General features: G+C 30.5%; 2 protein-coding genes across 3 annotated transcripts; one reads left to right on the top strand and one right to left on the bottom strand.

Moving 5' to 3' along the window:
- Nucleotides 1–1,207: 1,207 nt before the first annotated feature.
- Nucleotides 1,208–5,379, bottom strand: LOC134725731 (U-scoloptoxin(05)-Sm1a-like). The gene is made up of 3 exons (XM_063589770.1): nucleotides 5,140–5,379; nucleotides 3,430–3,582; nucleotides 1,208–2,753 (listed from the first exon to the last, which is right to left on the bottom strand). The coding sequence occupies exons 1-3, from the start codon at nucleotides 5,189–5,191 to the stop codon at nucleotides 2,542–2,544; spliced, it is 417 nt and encodes a 138-aa protein (XP_063445840.1). The 5' UTR covers nucleotides 5,192–5,379; the 3' UTR covers nucleotides 1,208–2,541.
- LOC134725730 (transmembrane protein 180-like) lies at nucleotides 5,243–14,859 on the top strand. Of its 2 annotated transcripts, none has more exons than XM_063589768.1 (5): nucleotides 5,243–5,354; nucleotides 8,371–9,298; nucleotides 9,885–10,039; nucleotides 12,723–12,806; nucleotides 13,092–14,859. In XM_063589768.1, exons 2-5 carry the CDS (start codon nucleotides 8,420–8,422, stop codon nucleotides 13,357–13,359), a joined length of 1,386 nt encoding a protein of 461 aa, XP_063445838.1. In that variant the 5' UTR covers nucleotides 5,243–5,354; nucleotides 8,371–8,419; the 3' UTR covers nucleotides 13,360–14,859. The 2 variants fall into 2 exon arrangements, with proteins under 2 accessions (XP_063445838.1, XP_063445839.1); XM_063589769.1 differs by having other exon boundaries at nucleotides 5,274–5,369.
- The last annotated feature ends 1,800 nt before the right edge of the window (nucleotides 14,860–16,659 follow it).

Below are 16,659 nucleotides of genomic sequence, written 5' to 3'. Positions count from 1 at the left end.
TATTGGTGTTCTTGGTGTACAATTACAACTATTTGTGTTCTTAGTGTACAATGACAACTATTGGTTTTCTTGTTTTACAATGACAATCATCATTGTGTTCTTGGTGTACAATGACAACTATTTGTGTTCTTGGTGTTCAATGACAACTATTAGTGTCCTTAATTACAATGACAACTATTGGTGTTCTTTGTGTACAGTTTCACCTCATGCTGTTCTTAGTGATACTGGGCATTGCCAATTAATGCTTTTCTAAGTTAAATGTTGACTTTAACTGTTTTTAACTAATGGTGTTCTTATTGTACAATAACAACTCATCAGGTTCATGAGTGTGTGATTACAATTAGTATTGTAGTTAGTACAGGATCATTACTCATGGATTACAATTATATGTATTTATAACAAATTGTGTGCCTTGTGTTAAAACAACAGATTGTGTATTAAACAGGTATAAAGACAACAAATGTTAACTTGTTTAGATGTAAAACAATAGATGGTGGATTATAACGAGTGAAAAGACAAAAGACATCACACATTATACTTAAACAGGTATAAAAGCAATCAATACTGTACTTGAAATGTTAAAAAAAACACCATCTTATCAAATGTTGTACTAAAATAGTTAAGACCACCAATGTTGTACATACACACAAACTGGCAGAAAAACAGACGAAAACAAAAAACTAATAAACCATGAAAATGATGTCATGGTTTGATGATAGGACACATGTGTCACATAGGGCGCGAATGAAAAGTTGTTCTTCCATTTCGCGTTTCTGTAACTTTTTAAAGTTTTTTTACAAGAATAGGTTGTTGGCCTATCGCTCAATCCCCAACCTGGAGAACCAGAGAATCTTTACTCAAGGTTTCTTTCCTATAGATCCGTTGCAGACCAAGGCTGACGAGTCAAATCTACCCGGTATTTTATATCAGAGTTTTCTTCTCCTATATGAATTGCCTTTCAAGGCTGACGACTTTCATCTAGCCGGCTATTAACCCATGGCTGGGGTTAACCCATAGCTGGTTTGATGTAGGTAGATATTTTTGTGAAAGACAACTCTTGTGGGAATATTTTTGTAAGTAAACTGATTATCATTTTTACTTATTTTACAGTAAAAATAACTTACATTGCACAAGGGAGTACACAACACAATATTACAAGATATAACTAACATTCACTCATTATAAGATAAAGAAATAACCAAATAAATTGTCAAATATATTATTTTTATTTCATTGTAAAGTATATAAAATGGAATGATAAAAGAAACTTGTATATTGAAAAAAAAATCATATTATCAAATTGATATGTACAAATAAAGAAATTGAATCATTTCTATATATACAATTATACAAATAAAAACATTTTTATGAAATTGATATGAAACTGTTTTTGAATTGCTTTTGATTATATCAGGCCAACAAATATTTGAACAACATTTTTTTTTAAACTTGGTAATTAACCATAAATTTTACAACCTTAAAAATATCAATAAACACAACTAATGCATGTACTTATGATTGAAAATAAAAAAAACAAAAAATAATTAGTTGGCGAACAAGAATTTCCAAAAAACTTGGGAGATTGTGTGAATGTTTCGGTTTTTAAATACAGGTTATCAAAAGGTTCCACACTAATCGCTTAAGTTGATGATGCTGCTTGATTAGTTTACTGATGATATCAATTATGATATGTTCTATGAAAGTACAAAATATAATCACTAACCTCTTTTATCTATATACATTGCATACAATTTACATATTTTAAAACGACGGTACAAAACAATTATCAATATCTATATACCATAAACTGAATGTGAAACTATTAGTTATTTTTCGAATTTAAAGGATATAATCACTATGCTTAGAGTATGATCATAGAAAGTGTTTTAATCATTGTTTCTTTAAAAGTGACAATTGTACAAATGTAAACAGATTTTAACATTTGTCTTAGAATACTGAGCATTTTTGAAAATAATTGTTGGAATGTGAAAACAAAAACTATATACATGCACAAAGTATTTATATTATATGGCACAGAGAAAATCAGATGTCCTATGAAGTGCTGAACAAATAATTGCAAAGTCTTTAATAAACAGACTATTTCCCATGTCTTAAATCAGATTTTCTTATGTTCTTATAGCCAATGAACAAAAAATAACATAATTTAATGATGTTGTTTTAGGAAATCTAAAGAAAAATTGAAAGTACAATCTGTTATATAATACAAATCCTGGTCTAATTTTTGCTTCTCTTCATTTATTAAGACCAGTGCAGCCAATAATTGACAGTGCATGTGCAAATACTTCATTTGACTGGTATAAGTTTGTGGTAGAAGATTTAGATATTTTTTCTTCCATGAAATTAAAGTGATAAGAAAAAAATGAGTGATTGAAAATTTCCTTAAGTTTCAGTTGTAAATGTTTATAATTATACTATACAAGTTAGTAGTCAATTACATGTACATGTATTTTCAAGATTCTGTATATATATATACATAATGAATAGATGATATCTACAATGAACAGATCATTTATTGCATATTTAAAACTTCATCATTTTCATAGAAACAAATACAGATGTTATTATGAAAGCTATTGTCCTTTTTGTCCAGTAGGTGGCAGCACTGTTACAACCATCAGCAGAACATGTATGCACACATGGCCTGTACATTCTGTCGTGATCAGGGTAGATTACATTCTGACATCGATCACCAAGATCTTTTGAACTGCAGAATCTGTGTGTTCCAACAATACCTGAAACAGTGGTAAAAATATAAGGATTACACAATAATACATACTTATGTAATATGAAGAGATGCAAAATTTCTATGTCGGAAAATTTATCCTGAAAGAATGTTAAATCTCTAAGCATTCAAAGCAGTCTATTCAAGATGTAGATCACATACTTATTTTAATGAAATTTTGGGTTCTGAAATCTTAATAAAAATTATCATAAACCCCAAATGAACATAATAAAGGAAATAAATAATTAAAAAAACATGAGAAACCTGATCTGGTGGTATTCTTTTCAATTGTAGTAAAATCCAGTTTAATTATCTCCCCTGAATTTAAAACATTTTTAGATAAGTTATCTCCCCTGCACAAATCATTTGTAAGTTAGTCAATGATGCTAATTTACAGTTGTATTTCAAAGCAAAATAATTTTTTTATCAGTTTTATTTCACTATTTGCAAGTTAAAAAACATCAGTCATAAACAAGTTAAAGGAAAGAAGGGATAAGAAGCACTTGACTTCCAAAACTTATTCAATCTTACATGTACAATGTTACTGTACCAACATGCTTTTTTGACAGACATATGACGTCATATATTGTACACAGTGTAGATTGTGATCTTACCTCCTCATAACCAACTTACTTTAACAACATACTAAACTAGATAAATTATAAAAAGTTAGATATTGATCTTACCTCCCCATATTCCTGTAACTTTGACACAGTACTGAGCCAGATAAATTGTACATGCTTTAGGTTGTAGAGGGTTGTTTTCCAGCCTGTGGTCAAATGTTTCTGCGCAGTTTGAATCTAATGTAGAGTTACACTGATAACAATTCAATCCTGAAACTGAAAAAGAAATTTATAAATTATAAGACTTTTCCAAACTTCCATTTTGTAATGGATTTTGCTTTAACTGTTTAGTGTGTCAGAGTTGCTGTTTTATGAAAGTTGATTAAATATCTCTTATTTTCTAAATCTGTTTCCTTTTTAACTACTAGCAAAATGTACCTCTTACCAGTGTAAAAAAAAACTTTGGTTAATCAAACATTGATTTTTTTGTGTATAATTTCATGCAATATCTATTAATTTGGAACAGTGGACTTGGCATTTTCCTTAAAATTATGGGTTTAAATTGTGTCATTATTGCACTGTGGGTAAACTATCAAGTCTTGATTGTTTTAAAGCTGTCATGTGGTGACCCCCTGAGGATTTTTATCGTACCGCAGCTAAATTATCACGTTGTGATTGGTTTAACGCCGTCACGTAGTTAACCCCTATAAGACCGTAGGGATCCTAATTTTCATAGGGGTTTCGTGACGCGGTAATTGTGACATCTATTAATACTGTTGTGTTTCTTTGATTATTTTTCAACAAAACGCAGCAGAAAAAGTCCAACGTACGATAAATTCGTTATACAGTTAACTAAATGTACTGACCCCCTACGGATCCATAGAGGGTGAATAAAATCTATAGGGGATTCGACATCACCCCCTATGGATTTTACTAACCCTCTATGGATCTGTAGGGGGTCAGTAGCGAACCATATAACTTATAGTAGGGGGTAGTAAATTTCATAGGGGTTCATGATGTCAGATTTACTGTTAATGGTCACATCATCTATTGATGTTGTTGTGAGTCATTGTTGATTATTCAACAAAACACAGCAGATAAAGTCCAGCGTTCAATAAATTTGTTATACAGTTAATACTGAGACCCTACATATCATAGAGGGTGAATAAAATCCATAGGGGATATGACCTCCAGCCTCACACCCTGTGGATTTTACTTACCCTCTATGGATGGGTAGGGGGTCAGTAGCGAACCATATAACTACAATTAGCACCAAGAAAATCCTAAATAGAGATCATGCATGCCCTAAGGTAAAAAAAATATAGAAATTCATATTCTGATACCTTTTGGCATTAAATTAGCTTTAGATTTAATCCGTTTATAAAAAAAAAATCAATTACTGCATGATGGGTGTTGTTTATCTTTGTTATCGTTTTATTCTACTTTTATAGTGAAAGACAACTGTGAATACCTTAAGATATATCCACCCACTATGACCCAACTGCATGATAACGACTTTAGGTGTTGGTTCACCAAATTCATAACAAAGTAATGTACAAAATCTTAAAAATAATTCTGGAAGACAATACTGGAATAAAGCCAGTTTTGTTAATATTTAGCAGTATTTTGATCAACAAAGTCAGGTGATCCCACCCCCCAATTAATTATTGACATGCTTTGAGTCTTTTTACAGCTTTTATGATGTTTTATTTTCTAAAAGTAAATCTGGTGAGTCAACACCTGTAGTACTATAGTACTTTACATTTTGCAGATTTTTGAAGACTTGTAAATTTTACAGGTGTTGTCTTGTAGGAAAAGTTTAAAACAACCTACCAATATTTACAGAAAAATATATCAGTAAAAGGATTAATGTCTCCCGTGACATTATGTTTTATGTGTCTTCTTTAATGTTTCAAAATCAAGGTAAATGCGGAAATGAACACCTGCGATTAGGGCGACACGGTATTGTTGAATTCAGGAAAGACAACTGTTGGAAAGACTTAACATTCCACGAACATCAGAATACAAAAATGAACCACTAAACGCACGTAATTCAATCAATTGTACTGAAGTATTATTAATTTTTATTCATTTAAACCGATGTTGACGCTCTTAATTAAAACAGTTCCATGTTTTTGAGGTTGAAAGTAGGAAAAATACAAAATATAACCAAAGACCAAAAAAAACTTCAGATATTGAAACAACAACGGATCAAAATGAAAATGAGATCAAAATACTTTTTTTTTATAATTTCAGTTGTATTGAAATGCAAGTTAATTTTAGGTCAGATAGTAGCAAATCACATATTTTTGTTTGCACACCTATAATTATCATAGTATTCTTGACAAAAAGGTGTCGGAATAGAAAAAAAACTGATAAATCACAGCCTAAACCCCAATTCCATTACACATTCGCTTTCTAGCATGTTACACCATCGCACTTTGGTGTGTTATCATTGCACTTTAACTTGTAATATAAAAGCACTAGAAAAATAAAGAAACCATCGTACTTTATTGTTTGCCACATTAACTGGCAGACCATCCCACTTTAGAGTCCCATCACTTTGATTAAAAAAGAAACAAGGATTTATAGTAAGACTATATAAATATCTTGGGTGTCCATGGTAAGGCTAAACAAGATTAAAGGCTTTAACATACAGAACTGGAGCTTTATCAATATTTTATATCATATGAATTGAAAATGTTTAATACATGTATAAAGCAAAATATAAAATCAACTTGAGATAATAAATCTAATAACACAGGTAAACTATGATATAATTGTAAAATTTGCTCATAATTTGACCTTAACTTTGATATACCAAAATATAAGAGATCACTTAATCTCATTATAATTAGAATAAGTGCACATTCGCTTTCCATTGAAAATGAGAGATACAGTAAATCAAAAACTTGAGCAACTGAAAGATTCTGCAAATCTTGTAGTTGCTAAAGTTGAAGATAAAGTTCCTTTTATATTGTCCCCTTTATAAAAACCTTGGAGAAGAAAATAATAATTTCCAAAATTTTGATTACAGATGATGATATGAGATCAGTAATACATTTTGTAGTCAGTAAAATCAATTTATGTAATGAAAATAATTTGGCCATAAATGCTATAACAAATATGTAAGTAATTCAGAGCAAGGAACTGTAGCAAGTTAAAAGGAACCTTACTAAAACGACATCATTGCATTTAAAGCAAATAAAATGTTTTTAATGCCTTACTAACATGACCAATGTTTTAGCTCATTAAGCATTAAACTATGTTTCAAAGCAATAAACTATGTTTAAATTAAAAATGATGTGCAAAAAGATGTTTAAACAGTTTAATTTACCCAATTAGACTATTTACTGGATTTGTTATCTCATAAGCAACACAACGGTTGCAACATGTGGAGCAGGATCTGCTTACCCTTCCAGAGCACCTGAGATCACCCCAAGCTTTTGGTGGGGTTTGTGGGGTTTATATTTTAGTTTCTATTTTGTGTCATGTGAACTATTGTTTGTCTGTTTGTCCTTTTCATTTTTAGCCAATTTGACTGTCCCTCTGGTATATCTTTCGTCCCTCTTTTAATTTAAAGATGTTCAAATGCATGAATTAATGTTTCAATGAACTAAACATTGTTTTGATGCGTTAGAATAACATAAAGTTAAAGTGTTGAATTTAAATGTGTTTTATAATGACAATTATGCAAGTGAGATAGTCATTTTATTGTGATGAATGTTTTTTCTTTCATTTACAGGTTAGACCTCTATAGACTTAATCAATGCAAAATTTAATGTGTTAAAATATAGATTTCTTAAATGCCTTTATAAAATACTGTATTGTTTTAATGCGTTAAAACTATATTTATTGCATTATGTATGATTTTATAGCATTATGTGTTAACATGGTATTTTATCAGGTTTTTAACATGAACAACCTTTCATGCCAAATCATGGCCAATGCATCTCATATTGTCCAAAGTGTTTTCAATCTACTACTCTATTGTTTGAATGAGTATGTAATTGTATGTGTTTAAATACCCTTTTAACTTATTTAAATGCTGGTATTTAGTTGTTCAGTTTATATAATTAATATCCCTTCAAAATTATCATAATAAGTGGGAGAGTTGTCTAAGTAGTCAAACTACTATAACATTAGCCATTCAACACTGAGGTTGTGAGTTCCAACCCCAAACTTGGCAGGTACCCTGGACACTAATCTTAATTGTCTGATTTTGTCAGTTTTCCTACCAAAGTTTTGGGGTTCTCTCCTGGCACTCAGGCTTCATCCACCAATAAAAACGAACACCACAAAATAGTACAAAAGTGTTGAAAGTGGCTTTAAACACCAACCAATCAATCTATCAGTGTTAAATAATACTGTTGTCAAAAGTTTGAGCTTATAAAAAAAATGTATAAATTAAAAGATGTGAACTATTTAAGGGTTACACACATACAGATATTTTTTTTTCTTTCTGCTGGCTCTTTCAGTGAAAAGTTATTTTCTACTACAGTAAACAACTAAAAGATGAATCACTGTTTTTTATTTGTTACAAACTTTTTCGAAAAAACATCCAATTATTTTGCAGTCTTAACACTGCAGATATGATATATTATTGTAATAGTACCCTATTTTAGTATTTAGCAGATAATTATATGTTGTTATATGTATATTTTTTAAACGTGCCTATGTATTTTCTTATTTGATAAATAAATGATAATGTTGTAATGCTCTTAAATGGTGATTTAAACTACATGTTTGTACCTTAAATTACAAGATTTTACTTGGGTACAAGGTTAGAATATTGTTGCTGTAATGCCTTTCATAATAACTGAAAGTGAATACTAACAACAAAAACTATGCAAACAATTGGGACTAAATTTTTTGCTCATCATTTAAATTTTTATGATTAAATCAGTGTAATTTGGACAGTAACTATTGCATTCATAGTACCGGTATTTATTAAATGGGACAAAAGAATTGACAAAAGTTTAAATACATTGACATACAAAAGAAAATGATTTTGTGGAAAAGTTTCCTGTCTTTTGTAATAAAAAAAACATTGATTCATTTCAGTTGCTGCACTGTGGATGAATTGTGAATTCTTGTGTGATAGCTGAAGACCATGGCATTAACTAACCAATCCATTCTGGCATATTGTGCATCAATCACAGCTTTTAGTCTTATAAGTGGAGCCTTTTCATTCTACTATGTGAAAGTTTTTATGAACTTTTATCATATTGATGAGAAATGGTTCCAGTTGTCTCAAGTATTGTTTATGATCTGGAATGCCATTAATGATCCACTATTTGCATACATTCAGGATAGTACAAACTTATCGTTTACAAAAACCCGCAGAGAAAGTATAATGTATTCTGGACCTTTGTTTGCTTTGTCATTTATAATACCATGGATACCATGGGGCCATGGTACATGGATTGTTGGACTACATTTAATTGTAGCGTTATTTCTTTGGGATACAATGTATACTTTCGTAGGATTAGCAGCTTGTTCATTGTTTTCTGAGCTTTCTAAAGACACTAATGACAGAATAACACTAACAAGATATGCAGAGGTCGCAAGGCTGATTGGAGGAACAAGTGTTCTGTTTCTAGAATTCACCTCAAATAGTCTTCACAATTTCCTAGCGTTTCAGATAACCACAGTAATTTTAGCCCTGGTTTCATGGACATTGTTTAGATACACAGGAAAAAATGCTCATACTGAATATGATTTGAAAGAAATGAATTTATCGGACAAAAAAGACGGGGGTGTTGATATATCACATGCCAAAACAATGGATGAATCTTATTGTAAACAGACATGCCAGATTTTATCAGACAGAAATTTTATATCATTTGTCGTCACTAACTTTTTTCACCAATTTCACAATACATTCCTTAGTAATTTTACAGCAATCATTTGTGATCAGTTAATCTCAGACAGTGATATTCCACTCAATGTTAGAAAGATATTCTATGGTGCAACAACAATTTCAGCATCGGTAAGTCTTGTCATGATAACATGTTTGTACTATTTCTTTTGTTGATTTTTGTCTGGCCTTAATGGAGTCAAAAAGCAAGTTGTGAAAACAACTAGCATCAAAGCACAAATTCTCAACCCTTGTTAATTGTTCTTTTGGCTTTTTGGCTGAATTTTGCAATACTCTTCACAATTATAGGTTGTTTACTTTTCAAAGACCAGTATTATACCACCTTATGATACCATGTCTTGAAGTTTGTCATTAAAAGATATTGCTGCATAGATTGCTCTCACTTAAGGAGGTATCTAACACTACAGGGAGATAACCCTGTAAATTCAGCTTAACGTTTAAATTTCATTGTGATATAAAGGGAATATTAAGCTTCTCAATGATCAAAATTAGTATTTGTCAAACTGCTATATTACCAGCGTAATTTTTCTGATGGAATGGTTGGTTTAAATTTTTGGAATTTTTTATATTTTTGTCAAAGGGTCAAAGTAAATACTTCATCAAAATTTTATGAAAATTAAACTAGCCAAATTAATTTTAGAGAAGGTGTTGGGTACCACCTTAATTGAATAAAATGTTGTATTTTTATTGATTTCAGGTGTTGGTGATATTTGGTGCACCATTGATAAGGAGGTATTCCTATTTCTCTGTGATCAGATGTAGTTACATGTACACTGTTGTGGCTGGGATTTTTATGTACATCTGGGGATGGAACAAACCATGGCTGCTGATGCTCTTTGTCTTATTAGATAGGTAAGTACATATTACTAGTACATTTACGGAATTCAAAAAGATGTATCTGGAACCAAATGTGCAAAAAAAAACCATGTTAAAAAGCAAAAAAACAAAACAAGCCACAATACCATTGCGAAAATAACAACTTAAAACAAATAAAAAAGTGTTCAAAATCTTAAACCGAAATCTAAAGATTAAGCATTATATGAGGCCCAAAAAACCCAGGATTAGAACTCAGTGGTTCAAGACATTTTTTCTAAGTTGTATCTGGTGATAGTTATAGATTATCTGTGATCATCTAAACAAGATTTTTCTCGCTTGAGCCGGGTTAGAGAAAGCCAGAAAGGCAATCAAGTTAAGATGATCAATGATAATCTTTTTATCGCTATTTTACCTATGAAGACGTTGTCAATTTTATGTCAATTCCATTAGCAAAGCCACATGCATGCTTAGTTTCTAGCGATAATTTTCCATCTCAAGCGAGTAGCATGATATGAAAATTATCACAAAAAAAGATCAAAGGAAAAATTCACAAAATAGCGATAATGTATTATCTAGCATTTTTTATGATGTGTACTGGTAATGCAGATATTTTTAGATTAAAACTTGTCATAAACCAGTTAATTTTTATAAGACCACAAAAATTAAAAAATATTTTGGGTGTATATTGGTATCACGTTGGCGTCATCGTCTTCATCGTTGCCGTCCAAATACTTTTAGTTTTCGGACTCAACTTTAGTAAAAGTGAATAGAAATCTATGAAATTTTAACACAAGGTTTATGACCACAGAAGGAAGGTTGGGATTGATTTTGGGAGTTTTGGTCCCAACATTTTAGGAATAAGGGGCCAAAAAGGGCCCAAATAAGCATTTTCTTGGTTTTTTACACTATACTTTAATTTAAGTAAATAAAAATCTATGAAATTTTGACACAAGGTTTATGACCACAAAAGAAAGGTTGGTATTGATTTTGGGAGTTTTGGTACCAACAGTTTAGGAATTAGGGGCCAAAAAAGGGCCCAAATAAGCATTATTCTTGGTTTTCGCACAATAACATTAGTATAATTAAATAGAAATCAATGATGTTTTAAAACAAGGTTAATGACCACGAAAGGAAGGTTGGGATTGATTTTGGGAGTTGAAGTTCCTACAGTTTAGGAATTAGGGGCCAAAAAGGGGCCCAAATAAGCATTATTCTTGGTTTTCGCACCATAACTTTAGTACATGTATAAGAAAATAGAAATCTATGAAATTTTAACACAAGGTTTATGACCATTAAAGGAAGGTTGGTATTTTGGGAGTTTTGGTCCCAACAGTTTAAGAATAAGGGGCCCAAAGGGTCCAAATTTGAACTTTGTTTGATTTCATCAAATTGAATAATTGGGGTTCTTTGAAATGCCGAATCTAACTGTGTATGAAGATTCTTAATTTTTGGTCCCGTTTTCAAATTGGTCTACATTAAGGTCCAAAGGGACCAAAATTAAATGTACCGGTAGTTTGAATTTAACAAAAATTGAATCCTTGGGGTTCTTCGATATGCTGAATCTAAAAAAAATGTAATTATTGGCCCAGTTTTCAAGTTAGTCCAAATCGGGGTCCAAAATTAAACTTTGTTTGATTTCATCAAGAATTGAATAATTGGGGTTCTTTGATATGCTGAATCTAAAAATGTACTTAGATTTTTGATTATTGGCCCAGTTTTCAAGTTGGTCAAAATCGGAGTCCAAAATTAAACTTTGTTTGATTTCATCAAAAATTGAATAATTGGGGTTTTTTGATATGCTGAATCTAAAAATGTACTTAGATTTTTGATTTTTGGCCCAGTTTTCAAGTTGGTCCAAATCGGGGTCCAAAATCAAACTCCGTTTGATTTCATCAAAAATTGAATAATTGGGGTTCTTTGATATGCCAAATCTAACTGTGTATGTAGATTCTTAATTTTTGGTCCTGTTTTCAAATTGGTCTACATTAAAGTCCAAAGTGCCAAAATTAAACTAGTTTGATTTTAACAAAAATTGAATTCTTGGGTTTTTTTGATATGCTGAATCTAAACATGTATTTAGATTTTTGATTATGGGCCCAGTTTTCAAGTTAGTTCAAATCAGGATCCAAAATTATTATATTAAGTATTGTGCAATTTTCAATAATCACTCGCAACAGTTAAGATCTTCAATTGCAGAGTATTGTGCAATAGCAAGAAATTTTCAATAGCACAGTATTTTGTGCAATAGCAAGAAATCTTAATAGCAAATACATGTATTTTCAATTGAACAGTACTGCGCAATAGCAAGAAATATCTAATTGCACAATATTGTGCAATAGCAAGAAATTTTCAATTGGAGTTATCTTTCTTTGTCCAGAATAGTAGTTGAATCATTTCAGACTCCATAAATAAAAAGAAAATTTCTTCAAACATTTTTTTGAGAGGATTAATATTCAACTGCATAGTGAATTCTCAAAGGCAAAAAAAATACTTTAAGATCATTAGACCACATTCATTCTGTGTCAGAAACCTATGCTGTGTCAACTATTTAATCACAATCCAAATTTAGAGCTGAATTCAGCTTGAATGTTGTGTCCATACTTGCCCCAACCGTTCAGGGTTCAACCTCTGCGGTCGTTTAAAGCTGCACCCTGCAGAGCATTTGGTTATAATTTGTCGTTTGTGTAACATTAACATTATTTCTCTTTTATATTTACAGTTGTGTGACTTTTGCCTCCTTTTCTCTGTTTAATATGCCATTATCAGATATAGCAGATGACAACATGGCAAAATACAAAAGAAAGTAAGTAACAACATATCTTTTGTTTTGTCAGAGAGAAAGTAGGCTCCATTTTCTCAATATTGAATCAGAACCATTTGACAGCCTCATTAGGTAGAAAACATGCCATCTTGTTCTTTATGTATGCTGGAATGTACAATTTTAAGTCACTTTCACAATGGGATTATTCTTTTATAATAGAAAATTTCATCATATAGTTTACATTTTTTAATTTTTTTTTAAAAGTCACATATATATTCTTTCAATGATAATGAAAGTAAATTAAGAAGTGATATGTTTCTTTTTCAGACATCCGATATCATCTATGGTATTTGGAACTAATGCATTAATTACAAAGCCTGCAATCTCATTGGCACCAATGTTTGTGGTGGCCATTTTGAATCTCTATGGTTACAATGGATTGAAAGACCAAAAAGGAGAAGGATCTGAAGAACTTAGAACAGCCATGTTTACCTTAGTCTGTTTTTACTCAGTTATTGTAGGAGCAATTCAGTTTATTTCATGGTCATTTTTCTCTATTCGAGGAAAAACCAATGCAACATGTACTGATTTTTGAATTTTCAATTATTTAGAGGAATAACTCACATACCAAAGAAATCTTTAGTATTGTTATGTTTCAGAATTTAAATGATATACTGTAGAAACATTCATTTTATGTTGGGTTAAAATTTTAAGGTTTTGTCTTTCTATATTATTTAGGATTTCATAAGGGTTTAATTTCTTTGTTTCCAGTAAATGGAAGTGATATCATAGGTAGGTTAAATTTTCATGGGAGTTTTAATTTCGTGGAAATTTTCTTTCCAAGAAATAAATGAAGTTAATTCCTCAATGAAAATATCTGCTTTTACAGTTATTAAGTGTTTATCAATTCATCAGTGCCTATTTGGTGCTTCACTTTGGCTAATCTCATGGACAGAATCTTGTTGAGGCATTGACACAGTTTATTAGCTGTGTCAATCAAACAATTTTCAATCTTTTCATATTTGTATGAATGGAAATATAATTCATAGAAAGATTTCTTGTAAAATTTATATTTATGATACAATGTACTACACACCTCCAATGAATTTGATTACATGAAATAAGATCTGATATGTATTTTGTAATGAAAAGGAATGATTTGTTGCTCATTGTTTTGGAAAATCAAAAAGTAATATAGATCTTTTAATGAACACAGATTTTTTAAAGATTATGCATGGAAAACCCAATTTTGTGTGATAAAAAGAAAACTACGCCATAGAATTTAAAGATAAATATGAGAAAATTGCTCTTTTAATCTGCTTTTAGATAAGAAAAAGAAATAATGGGGTCGCCAGAATGATTTTCTTGTTACACAATAAAAAAGGGAAATTCACAACACATTTATTATAAAAAATAGTTTATTTGAGTGATCTCCCCTTATAGATAAAGGAAGATGTGGTATGAGAGCCAATGAGACAACTCGCCATTCAACTCACAATTGGTTAAAGTAAACCATTATAGGTCACAGTACAGTCTTCAACACAGAGCCTTATCTGCCCTTACATCTGAGTACTTCCCCTTATTTGGCAAAAAATTGAAAAAAGTGAATCAAACAAAAAAGTTCACTGAATATGATAAAGCACTTGAATTTCTATATAACCATAAATAGTAATACACATGAATTACAAACTACTCGTGAAAATTTTAGTTTTCATGAAAGACATAATCTAATTGTTATCATTTTTGGCAAAATCCAAGATGTAGGAAGACACCCTAGCTACCTTCAATACTGACAGTGCGAGGGCTTCAAAGCCAGTCAATGTCGTTAAAAAAACCCATAAGGAAAGCTACCTTAGTCATGATCAGTAAGGTGGTAAAGATATCTTAACATATGTACACTAGTCTTATAGTGCAATACATTTACAACTGGGGTCAAACTCATCTATTTTATTGTATTTTGTTAATGTATATGTTTTCCTAGAAATGATATTTTTTATATTAATATGGTGTGCAATTTAAATCTAATCTGATTTAATTTTTGTTTAATTTTGCTCTCATGGAGAGTTGTTTTTACTTTTAAGTTCATTTTATTATGTTGTTATGCATACTGATATAGCTATGATAATTATGACAATGGTTTCATGTTTAATGGAAGTAAAGATTATAAATAAGACAATTTTTTGTTGATTCAAATATTTGTTATAAAACAGTTGATTTTCATTGATACCTATATATATTAAAAAATAACATAATTTATAGAACAAGTTGTTGACAGCCTTTAATGAAAATTTATCAAATATTTTTTTTAACAGTCTTCCATCTTTTGAGAAAATGCCTGTACCAAGTCAGGAATTATGACAGTTGTTATCCATTCGTTTAATGTGTTTGAGCTTTTGATTTTGCAATTTGATCAGGGACTTTCCGTTTTGAATTCTCCTCAGAGTTAGGTAGTTTTGTGATTATACTTTTTTCCATCTTTTGATAATAGTTCTAATAACTGAAAAGATATCCTTTTGTATTCTCATATTAAATCTGAGAGAATATATTTATTCCAATGGTGTAAAGAATTAGATTTTTGGAAAAATGAATCACACATTGGAAAAAAAGGAATAGGCTCTTTAAAAATGAAAGTTGATAAAGAAAACAACCAAATGTTTTATTGTTTATATTTTTTCCCAAACATTTATAACCTATGTGTAGTGAAAATTAACTAACAGTGTGCACAAAAATTTATGTGATATAAAATGGCTGAATTTTGCTTAGAGAATAAAAAACAGAAAAGTGCAATTTCCTATGTCAAATATTATAGATCTGACAAAAATTAAAAATTATATGACTGTGGTATAAAAATACAATGATTTACTGTATTGTATTATGTTTACCTTATTCATTTGAGGAGTCAATTGTCAACTGCTCTGAAATCAATGATTATATCAAAAATGCTACTCACACAAATCTTTTATATGTTGAATAATTTTGATAAATTCCAAGACAACTAATTTTCTATAGCATTATTGGAATAACTTTGGTTCTGTTTAAATAAAACACAAAACTTTATATGATTATTTTCAAGGTTGAAATAGATATAATATTTGTTCAGTGTGTCTTATTTTTAGTCAAAATTTCACTGGTATGCTAGCTAGACTTTTTCTTGTGTTCACAAATAATAGTTGCACACTTAACATAATAATAATACTATCTGTTTTTGATTATATTTATGTTTTTGTTTTAATTTCAATTGTTATACATTTATTTTTTTCTGTAGAGATTTTATTTTTGGATTAAAATCTATAAATTTTAACATGACTTTATTTCAATAGCCACAAGTTTTGCCTGCATTCACTTCTATGAATAGACCACTTTTGAGTTTGTTTGTCACTTGAAAAAAACTTGTCAATTATGCAGGCCTTTATGACGTAGCGGAGACGTCTGGCGTCTCCGTCCGGCGCCGTCTGTTAACTTTTGCAAAAATCTTCTCCTCTAAAACTACTGGGTCAAATTTAACCAATCTTTGCCACAATCACATTGGGGTGTCTAGTTTAAAAAAATGTGTCTGGTGACCCGGCCAACCATGGCTAAAAAAAGAACATAGGGGTAAAATGTAGATTTTGGCTTATATCTCTGAAACCAAAGCATTAAGAGCATATCTGACGGTGCAAAATTGTTTATCAGGTCAATTTCTATCTGCCCTGAAATTTTCAGATGAATTGGACAACCCGTTGTTGGGTTGCTACCCCTGAATTGATAATTTTGAGGAAATTTTGCTGTTTTGGGTTATTATCTTGAATATTAATATAGATAGAGATAAACTGTAAACAGCAATAATGTTCAGCAAAGTAAGATTTACAAATAAGTCAACATGACTAGAATGGTCAGTTGACCCCTTTAGGAGTTA

Source organism: Mytilus trossulus, chromosome 7, assembly GCF_036588685.1.
Source record: "Mytilus trossulus isolate FHL-02 chromosome 7, PNRI_Mtr1.1.1.hap1, whole genome shotgun sequence".
Taxonomy (NCBI): domain Eukaryota; kingdom Metazoa; phylum Mollusca; class Bivalvia; order Mytilida; family Mytilidae; genus Mytilus; species Mytilus trossulus.
This window is presented reverse-complemented; position numbering and strand designations above follow the sequence as displayed.

Bases quoted from the DNA above. Each gene is read 5' to 3' on its own strand.
- LOC134725731 (XM_063589770.1), bottom strand. From the start codon at position 5,191: ATGTCACGGGAGACATTAATCCTTTTACTGATATATTTTTCTGTAAAT. The intron at 3,583-5,139 runs GTAGGTTGTTTT...TTTCTTTTTCAG, and splicing joins ATATTTTTCTGTAAATATTG to TTTCAGGATTGAATTGTTAT. The intron at 2,754-3,429 runs GTAAGATCAATA...CCACTGTTTCAG, and splicing joins AGTTACAGGAATATGGGGAG to GTATTGTTGGAACACACAGA.
- LOC134725730 (XM_063589768.1), top strand. From the start codon at position 8,420: ATGGCATTAACTAACCAATCCATTCTGGCATATTGTGCATCAATCACA. The intron at 9,299-9,884 runs GTAAGTCTTGTC...TATTGATTTCAG, and splicing joins CAACAACAATTTCAGCATCG to GTGTTGGTGATATTTGGTGC. The intron at 12,807-13,091 runs GTAAGTAACAAC...TTTCTTTTTCAG, and splicing joins ATGGCAAAATACAAAAGAAA to ACATCCGATATCATCTATGG.